This window comes from Tasmannia lanceolata, unplaced genomic scaffold (assembly GCF_043159265.1).
Source record: "Tasmannia lanceolata isolate RefF3 unplaced genomic scaffold, GAP_Taslan_0.1 ptg000004l, whole genome shotgun sequence".
Lineage (NCBI taxonomy): Eukaryota > Viridiplantae > Streptophyta > Magnoliopsida > Canellales > Winteraceae > Tasmannia > Tasmannia lanceolata.
In genome coordinates, this window is record NW_027518681.1 from 11,375,148 (window position 1) to 11,394,182 (window position 19,035).

General features: G+C 40.8%; 3 protein-coding genes and 1 pseudogene across 4 annotated transcripts; 1 reads left to right on the forward strand and 3 right to left on the reverse strand.

Annotated features, from left to right (window-relative positions):
- The first annotated feature begins 200 nt into the window (after positions 1-200).
- On the forward strand, positions 201-2,614 carry LOC143875648 (putative inactive receptor kinase At2g26730). Its single transcript, XM_077377255.1, has 2 exons — positions 201-708; positions 2,024-2,614. Exons 1-2 carry the CDS (start codon positions 201-203, stop codon positions 2,611-2,613), a joined length of 1,098 nt encoding a protein of 365 aa, XP_077233370.1. The 3' UTR covers position 2,614.
- Positions 2,615-3,672: 1,058 nt separating this feature from the next.
- Positions 3,673-7,263, reverse strand: LOC143875852 (Leucine-rich repeat (LRR) family protein). Its single transcript, XM_077377441.1, has one exon. It carries the CDS (start codon positions 5,972-5,974, stop codon positions 4,325-4,327), a length of 1,650 nt encoding a protein of 549 aa, XP_077233556.1. The 5' UTR covers positions 5,975-7,263; the 3' UTR covers positions 3,673-4,324.
- A 321-nt stretch (positions 7,264-7,584) lies between these two features.
- On the reverse strand, positions 7,585-10,459 carry MEE14 (maternal effect embryo arrest 14). The gene is made up of 3 exons (XM_077377037.1): positions 10,136-10,459; positions 8,351-8,424; positions 7,585-8,258 (listed from the first exon to the last, which is right to left on the reverse strand). Exons 1-3 carry the CDS (start codon positions 10,350-10,352, stop codon positions 7,944-7,946), a joined length of 606 nt encoding a protein of 201 aa, XP_077233152.1. The 5' UTR covers positions 10,353-10,459; the 3' UTR covers positions 7,585-7,943.
- A 6,031-nt stretch (positions 10,460-16,490) lies between these two features.
- On the reverse strand, positions 16,491-18,430 carry LOC143875476 (L-ascorbate oxidase homolog; annotated as a pseudogene). The gene is made up of 5 exons (XR_013250123.1): positions 18,167-18,430; positions 17,935-18,034; positions 17,451-17,795; positions 16,925-17,062; positions 16,491-16,701 (listed from the first exon to the last, which is right to left on the reverse strand). The product of XR_013250123.1 is annotated as an L-ascorbate oxidase homolog (transcript).
- Between the last annotated feature and the right edge of the window lie 605 nt (positions 18,431-19,035).

The following is a 19,035-nucleotide window of genomic DNA, read 5'->3' on the forward strand; positions in this document are numbered from 1 at the left end:
CATGAGGGCTGATGAGAAAAATCAGCCAACATAGATACCAAGTCATCTTGGTGGAAAGGAAGCATGTTTCGTAGGTTGACATAGATACCAACGTTAAGAGCGATGAAACCTAGAAATAATTTACTCCCATCAATCTAAGTATATTCTAATTTTTATTGCTAAACAAACAACCGTAGCGTCAAACCACCTTCTTCACAAACATGGTACCGATCATTTTAGCCTTCCTTTACTCATTTTACTCCTTGCTTGTAGTCCTAACAGCCTCATTTATCATATGGATTCGCCGGAAATTAGCTCCGATCATCGAAAAGCCCGTAAAATTTACGAACGGGAATGCGAGGTACGGAACGCCCCCTATGTCAATGCTAGAGATTAAGGTCACCATGCCTAGTAAAGTCATATTTGGCAATGAGGGTGCCATTAACAAATATGATCCATCGGAATTTGCTCAAATTCCGGTAGTCAGGCTAGGGGAAGGGACCCTGGGACCTTTATTCAAGGCCGTGCTCAATAGCGGTTCGATCGTTACCGTTCGAAAGATAAGGGGGAGTTTGGTGAAGTCATCAGAGTTTGACCGTTGGATCAAATTCTTTGGCGGGATCCGTGATGCTTGGCTTTCGCCTATATTGTTCAGCTTTTGGTATGGAAGTGAAGCCTTTCTTATCTATCAATATGAGTGTTTGGGGAGTCTAGAGGACCTCTTACACGGTAAGAAATTTCCGGGCAATGATAAATTCGCACCCTCTCTAGGATAATTCGCACCCCTTAACCTGAATTAGTCAATTGACGTTAAAAAGTGCCACATACCCTCTTTCAAAGGGGTGCGAATTATCCTACAGGGGGTGTGAATTTATCATCGCCCAAATTTTTTTCTATTTATTTGTTTTTTAAATTGGGATTCCTCTCTTCTTCTTCTTTTCTTTTAAGGGAGAGGATAAATTTTATTCTTAGGATCATTTCATAGAGTTTTTATACGGTTTCCTACATAGAGTTTTTATACAGAACTTCAAATACACCAAAAGAAAAAGGCTACTGATATTGCACTGCTATATTTTAATAATCACACGAACTAAGCTTGTCTTTTCTTCATTAATTGGCTTTTGAAATCTTTTTGGGAACTGTAATAGCCTTTGACATCTGTTTTAATAATAAAAGACAAAATGAGTTAGTGCAGTTGTCAAAACATACTAGTGCCAACATTAGTGGCTAAGAAAATCTGTGCCCTGCATTATTGGATAATCCATAGGCTGATAATAACAAATGCGCCTCCTGTTTTTCATGGCCACCCTTATTTAGTTTCTTGGGATATCTTTTCATGATTATGAAACAACTAGGAGGGTGGCACTGATAAATAAAATGGGGCAAATTTATCATTTACCTAATCCAGAATTTTGATTTGTTGGGCCCTAACTTAGATAGGCCATGCCCCCAAATCATTTACATTGGATGATACAAACCCTATGATATGAGATATTTAAAAAGAACACCATGATTTAAAAATAACTACAGATTAGAGGGTTAGGACTTAGGATTATCCTACGGAGACGATGTTTGAAGCACAGCATATTTAAGTTGCCCACTGTTCACGTTATAAGGGGGGCGAATGCCTACTGCAGGGAGAGTTGTACACGACAAACAGACATTAGTGTAATGCCTAATTTCCAGGATGTTTATACTAACACCCCTATTAAAGTATAAATGATTAAATAACACCAACTCTAACAGCTTAAGCTTTTGGAGTAAATGGTTGTTTCACATTTCACAACCCCTGCCATGTATACAACCTAATTTTGCGACCCCAGAACTAAATGAAGCTTTACAATTTGTCTATGTTTTAGAACTCGGTGACAGTCAACTCAGCTAAGATAGTGACGAGCTAACTCAGTTGCTCACATACTTAAGATGCCTGAGTCACTTGAAATTTTCAATTTAAAGAGTTGCTAACTCAACTCAAGCCTGCCCTTGTTTAGCGTCTCTAAACAATGATAGACTCAATTGCCCACGAACATCTTGACAATTGTAGGGAAAGAGGGTATCCAATTCACTCCTTTAAACTGGGGGATTCGATTATATATAGCTCTCTGCACATCCATGGCTCTCGCCGCCCTCCATGCTCGGACCTCAGACAAAGGTGAAGCTATGGTTTGCGGTGTGATCAAGGCCTCAAACATCTTGATCAGAACAGACTTCTCAGCGTACCTATCTGGCTATGAAACACCATACCTCGCCTCTTTGGCAATGATAATCCGAAGAAATCCTGGCCGGGTAGCACCGGAACTAGTCCACTTGAAGTCCTCCGACAAGTTCACTCAAAAATCCGACGTCTACAGCTTCGGAGTCCTACTTCTAGAGCTCATCACCGGCGAGAAATCAATGGTGAGTGATAAAGAGGAAGAAGTAAGTCTAGTAGAGTATGTGCAACTTAAGAAAGAGAAGGAGGGGTTGCAAGGTATCTATGATCATAAAATGAGTGATATAAAAGATAACATGAGTAATATGGTTGAAATTGCTGAGCTTTGCCTTTCAGAAAACCCAAATGAGAGGCCTACCATGGAGAGTGTAGTGAAGATGATTCAACAATTGCAAGAGGACAGACTACCCACTATTTCCTAGCAATGGCTTCTTATAAACAGAAATTTGGGCTATGCAAGATTAACAGTCTTTCTGTATCACTAGAACCAACTATTTTCATTGTAAGATGAAAAGGGAAAGAAAATCCAATCTGTAGAAATAAATATACTCGGCCATTAATCGGCTTGTAAGGGTTGAAGTATAAATGATTAAATAACACCAACTCTAACAGCTTAAGCTTCTGGAGTAACTTCTGGAGTAATTGGTTGTTTCAAAGTGTAGATGATCAAATTAATAAAACCTCAATTTGTAATTATCTCCATATTTCTTCAGTTGCATCTCTTTGGTGCTGACAATTATGAATTTATTAGCAAACAAGACAATGGTGCAAATGTTCTGTTAGATCAATAATACTAGCAAATAAAATGGCTGTCTAATAGATTAAAAAAAAACATATTAGAAACAAGGGAATGTCTAGGCAAATTTGCAAAAGGCCATTTTGCGGCTCACTTTCTCCGGGAGACAACAGCCATATCAGATGAATAAAATAAATAAGACAAAGTCTACTATGAGGTGGCTGTTCTCTACTGAAAAAGTGAGCCGCGAACTGTTTTTTGCAAAATTCCTAGACATTCCTTAGAAACAATAATCTAATACAACAATCTAGTTGTCTCTTGAATTTTGATAATAATATGTTAATTAGGAAGAAAATAAAGGGAAAAAAAAAGTGTTGCGGGCTCTTCTTTTTTGTTTTTGTTTGGTGGCATTGCTGACCCCCAAAATTACAATCTCATAAGTCCCAAACTGCAATTTGGGTGTAGGGAAATGATACATCCACCCCTTTTCTTTACATGAGACGGCAACTCCAGTGTACAATGCAATCAGGCCCCTTCAATCCTTCTCACGTGAAGTAAATCAGACCTGCCCTCTGCAGTCATAGATACACCAGAGGTGGCTGTCCCAAGTAAAAAAGGGCGGATATATCACTTCCCTTGGGTGTACATCAAAGTGGAATTGAGCTTTTAGATGTAAAGCATTTTGGAGATTTTATTACCCATTATTATTAGCAAATGACATAAGCCTCTGATAATTGAGCTTTTAGATGTAAAGCATTTTGGAGATTTTATTACCCATTATTATTAGCAAATGACATAAGCCTCTGATAATTAAGTTTTAAACAAATGAAGCATCTCCCCATTAAAAAAAACAAATGAAGCCTCACTTTTTCATTCAAAACACAGTATCTCTTATTGCCCCAATAAGGGCAACAAGGTGATGCCATTGTCAACAAGATGTGAAGACCACTAAGAACAAAGACAAGCAAGAATGGAATTTCACAATAAAGCTAGTCAGAGAGTGAAAATTTCTCCCGTCTTATGTTAATCTTTCTCGCATCAATATGAAAAGAATATCCCACGTACACTACATACATTTCATCCTTTGATTCTTCCTGAATGCAGGCAAGACTTTTAACAACCCAAAGGTTGCAGAGATAGGCTTTAAAAAAACGCTCTCTATAGTCTATAAAAAAGGCTTATTTCGCATACATTCATTAGAAATAAATTGGGTATGTTGCTATCGATTGAAATAACAATATAATTTGCTGTATCTGGAGTTATATGTTGTTGCTTGTGGAGCTTCTGTTCAACAGAGGAGAGACTTGTGTTCTTTAGGTGAGTGTAGGATTCCTTCAAGTATTAACCTGCAAACGTGGGTAGTGTGTTGTTGTGTGGAGGGTTGGGAAATAGACTAGTTAGTAACCTGGGAACATTGGTGGAGGTGGTGACCCGTAAGAGAACCCGAAATCTGGCGGGAGGATGATGTCATTGGCGAGAGGAGGTGGTGGAGAGGAGAAGACAGGAAGAGGTTGAGATGGTGGAGGTGGGGAGTATACTGGTGGTGGTGGAGAGAAAACCGGGGGTGGAGGTGAGTGAACCGGGGGTGGAGGCGACGACCGTACAGGTGGTGGAGGTGAATGAACCGGTGGTGGAGGTGAGTAAACCGGCGGTGGGGGTGGGGATTGTATAGGTGGTGGAGGCGAGTGAACCGGTGGTGGTTGTGAGTAAACCGGCGGTGGTGGTGAGTGAACCGGGGGTGGAGGCGAGTGAACCGGTGGTGGGGGTGGTGATTGAACTGGTGGCGGAGGGGGTGACTGAACCGGAGGCGTTGGCGACTGAACCGGCGCCGGAGGAGATTTTGGGGGAGGGGTGACATTATCTCCTCCACATTTCGACTTCCCACAATCAACCGGCCGGCTCACGACCGGTTTACACATCTTCTTGCTCTTCTGTTTCGGCCGATCCGGTAAACAATTACTCGTATCATCAAGAACAACACTCGATCTTTTCGACGGCATGCATTTTTCGGCCTCACCCTTAAAATAATTATAAGAGAAAGTAAAGTTCTTCAAATTGGGAAGCTTACAAATGCTCTCCGGCACAAATCCGGTCAGAATATTACCCGAAACGTCCAACTCCGTTACGCTCTTCAAACCCGAAAAGCTCCTAGGCAAGACCCCGGTCAAAGAGTTTGACCCCACGTCAAAGACAGAAACATTACCAAGCAACCCAATTTCCAACGGTAAACAACCGGATAAACCGTTATTCAAAAATATAATCTCGTTCAAGGTATTGGACATATTTCCAATGCTGCTCGGAATACAACCGCCAAGCTTGTTGTTAGCAAAAACGGCAACGGAAACCGGTGAGTTACCGATACTTTCCGGTATATGTGACCGGAAGCGGTTATCATTCAAGAAAAGCGCGTCGAGGCGTTTATTAAAGAGTTCACTAGGCAATGGGCCCTCAAGATCGTTGAACCGGAGGTCGAGGTATTTTAAAACCGGCAACCGGAGAACGACCTCCGGGAAAGGTCCGACGAACCGGTTATTGCTAAGGTCAAGCTCGTGGAGAAGTTTCATTTTTGAGAAGCTTTTAGGGATGATTCCACAGAATCGGTTTGAATTAATGTGGAAGAGTGAAAGGTCGGCGAGAAGACCCAACTCGACAGGGAGGAATCCGGCAATGTTGCCGTGGTTGAGATCGATTCCGGCCACGACATTGACGGAAGGATCATCGAGGGCGCCGGCACAGAAGACCCCATTATAAGAACAAACATCTGGGCCCACCCAATTTCCGGTGACGTTAAGTGGGTCCGAAAATATGGCATTTTTCCATGCTTGGAGGACAATGTAGGCTTGCTTGAGCCGTTGGTTGGGGAATGTGTCTAAGATATTGATTTCGAATTCGAAATTTTCTGGCAAGTCGCCGTTTTCTGGGAGGGTTAGGAGCTGACGGCGGGCAATGAAGGAGGCTTCAGCATCTGAGAGAGAGGAGGAGAGAGAGGAGAATGAGAAGAGGAGAAGGGAGATTGAGACGAGAGAGAAGCAGCCTGAGGCCTGCATTGTTCAGGGTTAGGCCTTCCTAAAGGCCTAAGGCTGCTTTTTTTCTACGAAAGAATCTGAAAATGTGGGAGTTGAAGGGGTTGTTATAGCAAAAATGGAGAAGGTAGGGATGGTTAGGGTTTTGAGAGGTTGCTATAATTTCTCTCTCCCCGTCTCTGTTTTGCAATTTTCTGTTTTTTCTGTTGCTGTTTGGGTAACAGGGGTGGGTTTTGGTATTTGCACGAGAGCTGGTTTATTCTCCATTTGCTAGTTTTAGCAGACTCTTTCTATTTTTCAAGAAGAACGTTGCATGGATTCTGGTGGGGATTTTCTAAATTTGTGGGGATCACTAACAACCAATTGGGGGGATTTTGTTAATGATCAATCTCTCCACTTATTCTAAACATAAATGATTAAAATTAGAGAACATCATTGTGGGTCCCAAGTTGGGAACATATATGTTAAATCAAGATGGTTGATCTTTGAAGAACATCATGAGGTGGCCTACATGGTCTTGGTCCCATCCCAAACGGACATCCCATGCATAATAGAGGACTACAAAAATCAATGGTTTAGTACTTTGTGAAAGGACTGTATTGCACTTATGGAATTTTTTAGAAAGGGATATATACTTACAGGCATTATCTTGAATTGAACGGACTATGACTAAATGGTCATTTTTCAATTGCAAGATGAACAGAGTAAATATGGCCTCCCCAAATTGCAGAGATTAAACTGTTGTTTCTCTAATATAATAAATTAATATGGCAAATGACACTTTAAATTTTAAACCTAATTAAGGATCAAGATGTGTTAAGGGTAAATCGGTCGTTGGCGAGTGATCACAAGGTCCTTATCAAAACTGTTATTGGGGAAGCCTGATCTCAGTTAATCTGAAAAGTACTGTACACTCTACCCCGACAAGCCAATGTTTTTGGGTATTTTTATACTGGGGGTAGTTTCGTACTTTCATGAATTAGGGTTTTTTTTTTCTCTTTATTGTAACGCGTCTTAGAACGTCATATAAAAGGGATGTGATATCAGAAGACGCCTTAGAGAGGTGTGAGGGTTTGTAATCTTTTCTTTAGAATAGTGGAATCGTTGGCTTGTCGCTCTACCGTGAATGTAGCCCATACCAAACTGGTTGGGTGAACCACGTAAATCTGTGTGTTCTGTATGTGATCTTTCGTTTTATCTTTGCTAACAGAAACTAATAAGCACATCCCTAGACATTAAAAAACTATTAATTAAATTCCCTAAACTTTGTATTGAAGTATGGATTAGGTATAATTTGAAATTAATATTTTTAAAAACCCTTATCATAAAAAAGAGGAAGTCTAAGTTGAAGGGAGCCCTTGCAAAAAAGAGGTGAAACGGCTCTCCTATTGGCTACACATCACCATCATGCATTAATAACGGCTGAAAAGTCAAACATGATAGTGACGTGGAGCCAATGGGGGAGCCCTTTCACCTCTTTTTTGCAAAGGCTCCCTTCAGTCTAGAATTCCTCCATAAAAAAAAATGATATACTTGGCATTTGCACATATGTGGTGTTAAACCAGTGTTTGTGGAAGAGATTGACTTATTCTTAGGTCATGACACCTAGCTATCAGAAGACTAGAAAAATCTCATTAATTAAAATAAACAAATATACTTATAAGAGTGAAAAAATTCCAGAACAAATATACAACTATGTTTTCAAACAACAAATAAAGACCCATCTGGAATTAACAGAACAGAGTTACAAGAATATACACATATCCATGAGACATGACATTGTTTACAGTACCAAAATGCCAGAAATCTATCAAAAATTGATTCAGATGTTTCTAAAACATGTGTTGCCATTCAAAAAAAAAGAAAGTGCATAACTACCTAATATGCTCTCCCTAACCATCATATAAAAGCAAGCTAATGAGATCAAAACCTATAAATATATTGACAAATATTGACATTTACAAGAACTCGCAGAGACTACATCAAGGATTTATCAATCAGTTTCATGATCAGGGGCTGGAGAGTACCAAGCAGGAAACTTTCCCTTGCTTCGGAGGAGCCTGGTGTAAGGGGAGTCTGGCATTCTAGCTTCTTCTTCTTCTTCCAGCTCTTCCTCGCTTTTGGGCAATCCATCTGGTATGGGGCAAGGTCTCTCGCTTCGCTTCTCCGCATTCGATGGTTTGGGCGTTTCGAGCTCTTTGTTTCTCAGCTTTCGGGCCGCCGAGACCCCATGTATAAAGCCAACTAGAGATTTCAATCCATCGGTCTGCCTGATGAGATTCTCTACATCGTCTTTTGAACACTCCCTCTGAGGGAAACCAAGAACATGAAGAGGTTAGATGTTTGGTAATTCGGAAAAATATTCTTAACAATGGTGAAATAAAGAGGCAGAAAAATTACCTCTAGATCTTTCAGCTCAAAGTAGGCTCTCCAACAGCTGTAGGATGCATCTCCTTCAAGGGTTGAACAGTAATCTGGATAAAGAAGCAAACAACTGTTATTAATCAACGAATGGGGAACAATAAAAGAATGAGGAAACTATCGCAAGTATTTCTGTGACAAGTGAAAGATGGAAAAACATGAAATGAAATTTATATTTTTTTTTCTCATGGGTATCAAGCACTCTGATTTGATAGACTTGGCTAAAATGTATGTAATACATACTATTGTTTTGAGTGCTCTGTATCAAAAGTTTCTGACTGATCCTGCGAGCCTCTCTACCTAAATTATCGCCTTTTACCTGTCAAATGCAGGCCACTGGGCCAGTACTTTTTGGCCCTCTATTTACAGTCATCAAAAGTGATCCAAGCATAAGGTTAGGATCATTGAATCGATGTGATTTTTGGCTTATGGTATACCCATAATGAGACCCAGCAGATGAAACAGTACAACAAGTCAGGATTGAAGTGATAGCTGGATACTATTCCAACTTAGAAAGAAAAAGGGAAAAGAAAGGAAGAGATACAATGTTAAGGTCCTAAGTGAGGGCCTGCCTAGGTATGGGACTAGATGGGACCCAGCTTGATACGGGACAGGTTTAAAGGGCCTAGCCTAATGCGTTCTTCAGCTTTGGGGCTTTTGGGGCATTGGTTAGGTACCTAACATTTGGTATCACAACAGCCACCACGCCATGGGTTTGAGTAATGAAAGGGCCAACCTATGGAGAGGACTACTTGGAAAGGGCCTTCCTGGTAAGAAATCCAGAGTGAAAGCCATCAAAGTGTAGCTACTACAGAGTGGACCGTTGTGGAATGGGACGACTTGTGGAAAGGGCTAACTTGAAAAAGGGATAGAGTGAAATACTTCGTAGAGTGAGCCACAAAGCACGACAGACGCAGAAGCGTGGTGGAATGCTATGGTCCTAAGTGGGAGCCTGCCTAGGTATGAGACTAGGTGGGAGCCATGTGGTATGGGACAGGTTTAAAGGTTTTAGCCTAGAGCGTTCAATCAGCTGCGGCTTTTGGCATATTTGTTAGATAGCTAACATACAACAGCCCGAAAGGAGCAAATTTTCCAAACAATCATGGATATTTATGCCCTGTTCATTGGGGATTATGACAACCGATTGCCACCCCCAATCCAATTATTGGACCCAAAATTACATTTAATTTTGGGTCCAATAATCGGATTTGGGAGTGGTAATCAGTTGCCACAAGGCCCACAATCCCAAACGAACAGGGCCTTAGTTTTCCAAACAATCATGGATGTTCAAAAAATAGAAGAGAGAGTAGCAACTCTAGATCAGGGCTAGTCTACTCTGCGAGCAATTCACCAACTCCTTCAAGTTATAGACATACCAATGAAACCCCATAAATAAATTTCAAAACTGAAAGAATTAAAGAAGAAAATGGAGTAAACAGGCGATTCAATGAAAAACACAGCTGCAAATGGCTCCCCAGCAACATACGACTCATATGCTCGGCTACAGCCAAAACCGAGTCGACTCGTCCGAGTTCAAAGTACAGCATGCCAGGTCTTCAGATCTAAGTAAGACCCCCACCGGTGGGACACCTGGTGGGCCCCACTGTTCTCATATCCGATTCAGATGATCATAACCGTTAAAACAACAGCGTAGTGGTGTGGATAGTCAAAAACTATATCTTTAATTGGAAAATTAAAGGGTTTTCTTAGCATGAACGAGTCGACACGGATTGAGTGATGATTATGAAAGAATGACTGACATACCTGAGAGCTCCTTTTCGGATTTTTGAATGAAAGAAGGGTCTTTAACACCACGATCGATCCTGCTTCTGCTGAAAGGTTCGAGCTTTGGGATAAAATCATTACTCCTTTGACCATTGCAAACCGTACAAGAATCAGAAGATCTGTAACGGGATGGATTAAGAACTCCTGATGAGAGAAAAGAAGAAGAAGAAGAAGGGGAAACAAGCGATCTTATCATCTTTCCTTCCTTTGTTTTTTACAGAAATAGAATGTGCATAACCGTACTTATTTATAGCTTTTTGAAATCCCTCATAGCTGTTGGATTTAGATCGGACGGTGATTAAGAGGTAGGACCCATTATTAGGATCGATCAGTAATCGGATAAGGATCAGACCTGAGACCTTCATTATTTATTTATTCATTGTGATTCATTGTTGCTTCTATAGATAAGATAACTTGCACCAGCGTGTGTGGTGTAAGTGGAAACCGTCAATGATAAAGATTATGGTTTAGGTTAAGTGAATAGAGAGGCACCGGCGCATGTTAGTGAAACATGGAAAACCGTATGCGGATTTTAGTATCTAAGGCGCACCAGGATATTTTGTGCCCATCGTTTTCAAGCTTTTTTTCGCTTTTAGTGAGACTTGAGATGTGCGTGGGCCCCATCATGACACTCTAGAGATGTTACAAGACAAAATTTGGGTCCTCTAGAATGAATCCTAGCCACTGATCAAAGGTTTTCTTTTATTACCAATTGAGTGGTGATATGGACCGTTGACCTTGTGGGCCACACACTTTGAAAGGAGAATCCTAGCCCTTGGATTAAAGAGGGATCTTTTTAGCTGTTTCTTCTTAAAGAAAATTTGACCATTGATATTAGTAGGCCTTTAATCAATCAGAAGCATTTATTTGTTGGGCCCCATAGTAGTGGCAATAAAACGGGACGGCAAAAATTCTGATGATGGCACTCCTCACTTTATTAAAATTAAGGTATGGCCCGCACCATAGGATGATCCAAACCGTCCATTAGATGGGCCACATCCTAAATAGGTTGCGCCCCAAAAATCATTTCCATGGATCGATCCTAACCCTCTGATCATTAACAGGATCAACCTATGGAAATGATTTTTGGGGTACAACCTATTTAGGCTGTGGCCCATCTAATGGACGGTTTGGATCATCCTATGGTGTGGACCGTACAGTACTTTTAATAAAGTGAGGAGTGCCCTCATCAAAATACAGTAGTGCTGATAACATTTCCCAAAAAAAATGCATTTAACATTTTGTAATTTACAAAATATAGTAGGGCTAAAGTTGGCCAAAAAAACATGTTAAATACGCTTAAAACGGATTTTAAACCTGATTAAAATGTTATCTTTTGAACCGGAAACCATTAAAAAGAGTTTTAAACGGGGTGTTTGCTAGCGTCCATCCTAAAAGGAATTTTGCATCCAAACACCGTTGAGCTCCAACACAGATGTAGCAATTGTCACCGGCAGAGTTTAGGATTAGTATCATGCAAGTATTTGTCCCATGGAAATAAGTAACTAATAAAATAAAAAAAGCAACACGCACATAGTAAGACTGGAAAACACAGAATATGAAATCATAGTAAACAACCCCTTATATACAGAACTGCCCGATTGAAATTTCTGAAGAAGAGATGAAGAACTGTAATCGAAGTATCCGAAGAAGAGATTAAGTCCGATCAAAATCTTTGAAGAAGAGATCAAGTTGAAGAAACAATTTGTCCAAGTCGGAATTCCAGAGGAAGGTGGAAGTGGAGTCGGGGAGGCGAAGAGGTGGAAGGGGGGTTTGGCCTTAGAGTAAAGACGAAAGATTAGAGGTGGAAGTGAGAGGAGAAGAGTTCGTGACACCCGGGAGAGAGAGGTGCACACCTGTGAGTGAAATGGGTGGGGATATAAGTGGAAATATGCAAGGGTAATGGGAGAGGTGGACACCTGTGAGTAAAATGGGTGGGGATATGATGGGGCTTCTTGTGGAATTTTAGTTTTGGTCTTCACGTGAAAGAAGCGAATGTTGGAAAACCTGGTTGGTAGTTGAACACTGAATAGGTGTCAAGTGTTGTTTTGTTTATCTCTTTTGGGCTGGTGCCGGCATGTCGGTCCAATCCACCTTAATATTTTGTAATGCAGGATGGGACTATTGGTCCCGATTGCTATCTTAATATTAATTAAAAAGGTCAATTTTCAAAACAAAACAAAAAATATGGGTGGGGATATATGTGGAAATATGCAAGGGTAAAGCACCTGACGAATTTTATACACTCAGGCTTTAAGAGTAGTAAGATATGATTTGATAACTCAATGAGAGAAGCGAGAGCCTTGGCGCAACGGTAAGGTTGCTCTATTGTGACCAGATGGTCACAGGTTCGAGTCATGGAAACAGCCTCTCTGCAAAGCAGGGGTAAGGCTGCGTGCAGCTAGCCCTCCCCAAAGCCCGCAATGGCAGGAGCCGTGCCGCCCTTTATACGATTTGATAACTCGATGTACAAAATGCTTTCTTAAATGATATTCTCAATGAAAAAATAATCATGTACAAGGCTTTGTTAGTTCTCATTATCTTTTTCTTTTTTGGGGACCAGCAGTCCCACTAGATTTACATAGTATGAATTGCCCAGGAGTATTCTCCTTGGCCCAAAAGAAAATCTCATTACCCCTTACATTACCCAATAGCCTCAATTGAATCGAATCCAGCAAAAATTGCCATATTTGTGGGACCCCCCAAATCAAGATCGTGACCTGCCACGTCACACTGATTTCTCCACTACAATCAGCTGGCAAATTTGATTTTCAAAAATCCTACTCGAAGGCCCAAAGCTATTGTGCGCCCCTAACCGTGCACGATAACCAACCCCCCAACATCATCATCCGATCTCCAGTGGCCTCCATCTCGAACCACCACCAAACACCAACGGCTCCCCATTAAAAATATATCAAATCATTCCACCATCCTCTCCAAAACCTACTTCCACTAACCCAAAAATCATCCCATCCAAAAGTATACTCCAAGCCCTAACCCTAAACCGTAACTCTAAAGACTATAATACTCCCCACCTCCTTCCTCATTCAACCCTAACACTAACAACCCTAATACTCCCCTCCCCCTCCTCCTCCTTCAAACCTAATCCCTACAAGGTTCATTGCCGCTATCCACAACCTCCACATGCGACCTCCTCCTTTTCCCCTGAATCCGGACACCATTTTCCTTACATCGGCCTCTTCCACAGCCTCCAACGACTCCCCCACGTACTTTCTCCATCAACCCTAATTAGATCCTGCCCTTTCACCATTAAATCCGGCCTTCTCAAGCCCAGCTCCGATCATGCCGCCCCTCCAGCCACCATCTCTGCAATTCCTGCGAGATCGGCCCATTCCGGGAAACATCCGGCCACCATATATTCATATATATAGCCCTCGGCATTCCATGACCCCCGGATCCAATAATCCACGGCCTTTACAGCCTCTCACCGCCTATAGCTGGCCTTCCACGGCTCCAGGTCTAGCACCCCACGGCCTTTCACAGCCACCGGCAACCTTCACGGTTTTCCCTGGCTCTAGATCCAACTTCACGGCCTCCGTGGTTTCAGATCCAACCTCCACGGCTCCCAATCCAACCTCCACGGCCCTAGATCTAGCCACCACAGAAAGGCCATGTTCCAGATCTGGCCTCCACGGTTCCCAATTTGGCCTCCGCGGCTCATCTTTTGCCAACAATGGAAAAGACGGTAAAAAGAGAGTCAGCAATGGAGGCGAGAGAGAGAGAGAGAGAGAGAGAGAGAGAGAGAGAGAGAGATGTGGGAGAGAGAGGAAGACGAGAGGGAGAAACCTCCTCCCTCCTTAGGCCGACGCACTAGGGAGGGAGCTTTTTTTGTCGCCCTCTACAAGGTTTTTACCTCTTGCTCTAATATAGTTCAAATTATTAGTTCTCATTATCTGAATAATGCCCAGTCCTACAAAGTCACAGCTCCACTTGCATGTTCCAATGCTTCACAGACCACTCATGGGAATTCGGCTTTCTCGTTGTTTATAATAAGGTTAGGTGGCCTTTTTCCAATTATTTTAATATGTGGACGATATAACTGTCAACTAACAATAGTGACAAGTAAATCCGTGATCTCCTACTTCAACTCACTTGTGTCTTCGCTATCTAAGTGATGTAGATTGTAGGCCCAATAAGTGGCATATTTGCCCATTAGGAATATAGGGACTTACTTCCATATTATTTAGTTTCTAGGATTTTATTTTCATTTTATTTATGTTAAACGTATAAAAGATAAATAATGCCCAAGCTATTGGAGAAGTTCGTAAGTTAACATGGTATCAGAGCCAAAGGTCTCGAGTTCAAACCTCCCTGATAGCAAAAATCCACATACAATGGGCAGCCCAAAGTGGGACCACATGTGCCACGTGTTTGCCAATTGGGCCACACGTGTGGAGGAGTGTTAAAGTATAAAGGATAAATAACACCTTTCTCCAATAGCTTAAGCTATTGGAGAAGTTAGTAAGTTAACAATTTAGTTTCTAGAATTTTTATTTTCATGTTTTAGTTTAAGGCTTTTATTTTCCATGGAATTTTATTTCAATTGCCTATATAAAGGCTGCATGTAATAGGGATTATTAGCTTTGATGAATTGATATTGATTGAGAATTTCTCCCCTCTACAAATTTCTTCTTCTTCCTCATTCTCCTCTTTCACTTCTATTCTTCGTCTTCTTTTCTTCTCCTATTCTTCTTCTTATTCTATTCTTCTCCTTCTCTTCTCTTCTTCTTCGTTTAACCTCTTTCTTCTATTTCTCTTCCCAGTCCTATAAGATTTGGGCCCCATCTATTACTTAAGACTTGGGGTAGAAGACACAAGCAATAACTTGAAATGGAGCCACACTATACTTGGTGAAAAACAAGCCAAGCACAATAGACATAGTTGTTGTTGATGCACTTCAGTACTTTGATTTAACTCAATCTGACATTTTTTTAACTCGATCTGACATTGCGTTTATTGTATCCTACTAGGAGCGGCCCAGTGCACGAGGCTCCCGCCATTGCGGGGTTTGGGGAGGGCTAGATGTTGTATCCTACTAATGGAGGAAAAAAGGATGAGGAAGGGGGTCTATGCTCAAATGTATCCTACTAATGGAGGAAAAAAGGGAGCTACGCTCAATGTTTCATGGAGCTTCTCATACCACACACAACTTTCCATCACTGCTGTGTTGATATACGCAGCCCTTCTTCAATGGCCCATTGCATTCTCAGATGTAGATTGTGCCAGTAATCCAAATGGCCATCGCTCCATTAACGGAATATTGCATTTAACTTGGGTCGAATCTTATTTCTTGGAGTACTAAGAAACAACTAGTTGTGACCTGCTCCAGTATTGAGTTAGGGCGTTGATCCTTGGCTCACATTGTTGTTGAACGTTCAGGGATTCGTATGCTACTAGACGATCACCACATTTTTATATCATCCTCACCGATTATTTGATGTGACAGCATCAATGGCATATCACTGACTAGCATTTTATATGTGAATTAGCCATACGGAACGATATTGGTGTTCGTTACATTTCCACCTACGATCAAGTGGCAGATATAGTTACCACTCATCATCATGGTTTGTGCTTGCCCCATCATCTTGATGTGGGGTATTATGGTCTTGGATGTCTCCTTCTCAGATGAGAATCCATTCAAAGATATGCTGCTCAAGTGCTCAACTCTCCTACTCTAAGACTAACCAATCCTAAAGATTTATGGTTACCTAGGATAAGCACTATTCTTCTTTAGTTAGGTAGTTTCCTCATTTTCTTTTCTCTTTTTTTTTCTTATTGGCATACCCGCATGAAATAAAAATAGTAAAAATTACATAAAGATCCAATCTTACTATGTGTGAAGAGTGAAGACCCTTGGCTTTGCCACAGAGGAGAGCATTTGGAAGAATGATGTACTCGTTAGAGAGTTCCTGTATTGGGGTCCAGACTCTAAGGTAGAGTTGCTGTCCTAGGTACTGCCGAGCCCACACATGCCTTGGTTGTCCAATGAAATCAAAATCGCGGTCCACGAATTAGGGTACACCAGCAAGAAATAAATATACTTAGCAAATATTGCACATAATTTTAAATAGGGATTTGCTAGGAACCATCACGGAAGGCATTTTGCGAACCAGCTGTTGCATGAGAGCAGACACATTGGCTCAGATTTTGTCTCATTCATTTAATTCATCTGAGGTGGATGCTCTCTCGTGCAACAGCCGGTCCGCAAAATGCTTTTTGCGATGGTCCCTAGCAAATCCCTAAACATGTAAGCACATCAATTTCTGTACATCTGTGTTTCTTTGAATGCCAAAGCCAAACAAAACACAGCAAAGTAACAACCAGTTTCTAATAATCCTAATATAATTCAACCCAAGGAACTTTATAAAACTCTACTTCACATGGTACAAGGAGGCATACATTAGGTTACCCGTGTGGTGTGCCTGGTGACTGTATCAAGTAGATTGTAGTGTTTCCTGTTGGCTGGTGTCCACTGCCCCTTACCAAACCGGCATTCATCCAAGTTTAGAATTTATAGTTGACTGGAAATAAGAATTTGGAAGATTACTGAACTTCTGGAGTGGCTAAACTATCACTTGATTGAGCAATCAGGTTAGTAAACTACATAAAATAAAAGGCACCAATTTGTGTGTATCAATGTTTGAAAACTGGTTTGATGAGTCACAGATACAACCTACCTAGCTAGGCCTTGACATAAACTAAATCAACGAATAACTTAAAAACTATGCCAAGCCAATGAAAAACCTGTTTAACTCAGCCAAGTCAACTAGACAAGGCCATTGGGTAAATGCATTTCCCATTCCAGTTGTTTGAACATTGGAAATTTTGTAATGATATGATCCATGAGGATTAGGCCTGGCTGTCTTTGCCGTCAAATTCCATCTTTACAAAACAAAAAGAAAAGATAGATTGGTCAAATTAGAGCAGATATAACTGTATGAGACATTCAAATCTAGATTTGGAATGCTAACGACAAATTGGTCAAACTTGATCAGATATAACTATATGAGACATTCAAGTCTATTGATTTGGAATGCTATATAAAACACACACACACTATATATATATATATATATATTCAGACAAGTACACTAGTCTGAATCCTCAAACTACAGCCATACAATGTTTGAACTTTAAAATAATAAAAAAGGAGATGAAATGCGTGGTCCTTTACAGCAGGATGCTATGGTAAATTCCAAATTCAGGTGGCACCAGCGGTTTGGCATTAGAGTACGGTAATTATTTCCTAAATCCTCCAAAAATAATACACCTGATGCTCCTGGCTTGCCGGAGAGACCAGTGAACTTGGCAAGTAGGACCAGCAGGCAATGGTCCAGTAGCCAGTGTCCGTGAATTAGTGTAGTGTAACACAGCAGTTACATTGAGAACATGCTTTGTGAAGCGATTCGGCACAACAATGTAGTAGTCCTTGGGTGGTTGATCAAAGGTGACCAGGACAGCCAGAGATTGGCCTGCATGAATATCAAGAGAGAGCTATATAGGTTCTGGATGGGGTCAGATCCTTCTACTTCAACCAGTTTCATATTATGGCCCTGTATTCTGAAGTTCAATGAGGACGACAAACCAATATTTGATATCCTGAACATACTTTTCCCTGAAAACAACATTAAAAAACTAAGATTAAATGCATGTGCATCAAATTTAATCAAGAACTTTGGAATAAACAGACGCTTTAGTATTCAACCAAAAATAGGGAATTGGGAAAGTGTAGAATTCTCCATTGGAAAGCCCACTTTGATCACCATTGAAAGAAGATGGTTGGGCATGACCATTTATAAGAATGGCATCAGAGAATAGAAGAGGCTTCCCCGAGTCCAAATTTTGTTTCAAGGTCTGAAAAATATGAGACATCAAGATTATTTTCCTCTATCACATTAATATCAAACATAACATTTATGCAACTATGATCTAAATATATAATTCCATAGGGAAGCAATTAAATTGGGTGGCATAATAACTACTAACCTTGTGGTCAGTCTTATACCATTCACCAATAAGTAGGGTAAAATCTCCATCGGGCGTAGCGTACGGAGCTGGTATAAGTGGACTCTGATAGACATTCAAACCTCCAAACCCTCCAGCAGCTCTATGCATCAAGATTGATGGAAAGTATGTAAAAGATCCAATCTGATTTTTAGTTTGGAACTTGTATGTGTAGTTTGTGTTTGCAGGGATTGGACAATTGGTCCCCGAGACTCCATCTTGCCAGGGATTCTTTCTCTATTTCATGACATTCCTGATTTTTCATCACAAAAGCATGTGTATAAGCCCCATATGTAATTCTAGAACCCAAAATCAGATAACATTAGAATAAGAGCAAATGAGAAGTGCTTGTGAGTTAAGAACATTTACAGTTCTAAGTTACATTTTGAATTTAGACATCTTAACTGTGGAAAAGGAATACAATAGATCTTCCTCAGTCTTCAATTCACACAATTGTGACAAAAACTTAAATCTCTGGGCAAGATCCCAGACTTTACAAAGGATGCCGTTGAACACACCAGGGACATGAATCTTAAACAGATGGGGGCATAGTTATAGTACTTTATCAACTTTACAAGTTAGCAACTATTTTTATAGAAACCCATGGAATGGTCTATTACACTTCAAAGAAATATCAACAAAGCATCATAGCTGAACTTGTAAGTTTAATTCACTACAGTAAATAGTGGAAGAATTATGCTGGACCTCCAATTATCGAATGACAAAGCATTATAGGGAGGGAGAACCTTCACAAGGTAGTAAAATAAAAGCAATCTAGAGATTGTTTCTATTCTCTGGGATCTCTTGGACTAAAGTTTCATAGCAATCAATGAACATTAAGACTTACCAAT

Excerpts from the sequence above, each read along its gene's own strand:
- LOC143875852 (XM_077377441.1), bottom strand. The coding sequence starts at position 5,974 with ATGCAGGCCTCAGGCTGCTTCTCTCTCGTCTCAATCTCCCTTCTCCTC.
- MEE14 (XM_077377037.1), bottom strand. The coding sequence starts at position 10,352 with ATGATAAGATCGCTTGTTTCCCCTTCTTCTTCTTCTTCTTTTCTCTCA. Across the intron at positions 8,425-10,135 it reads ATCCGAAAAGGAGCTCTCAG|ATTACTGTTCAACCCTTGAA; the intron begins GTATGTCAGTCA and ends TTCTTTATCCAG. Across the intron at positions 8,259-8,350 it reads TTGAGCTGAAAGATCTAGAG|AGGGAGTGTTCAAAAGACGA; the intron begins GTAATTTTTCTG and ends GGTTTCCCTCAG.
- LOC143875648 (XM_077377255.1), top strand. The coding sequence starts at position 201 with ATGGTACCGATCATTTTAGCCTTCCTTTACTCATTTTACTCCTTGCTT. Across the intron at positions 709-2,023 it reads TCTAGAGGACCTCTTACACG|GGAAAGAGGGTATCCAATTC; the intron begins GTAAGAAATTTC and ends TGACAATTGTAG.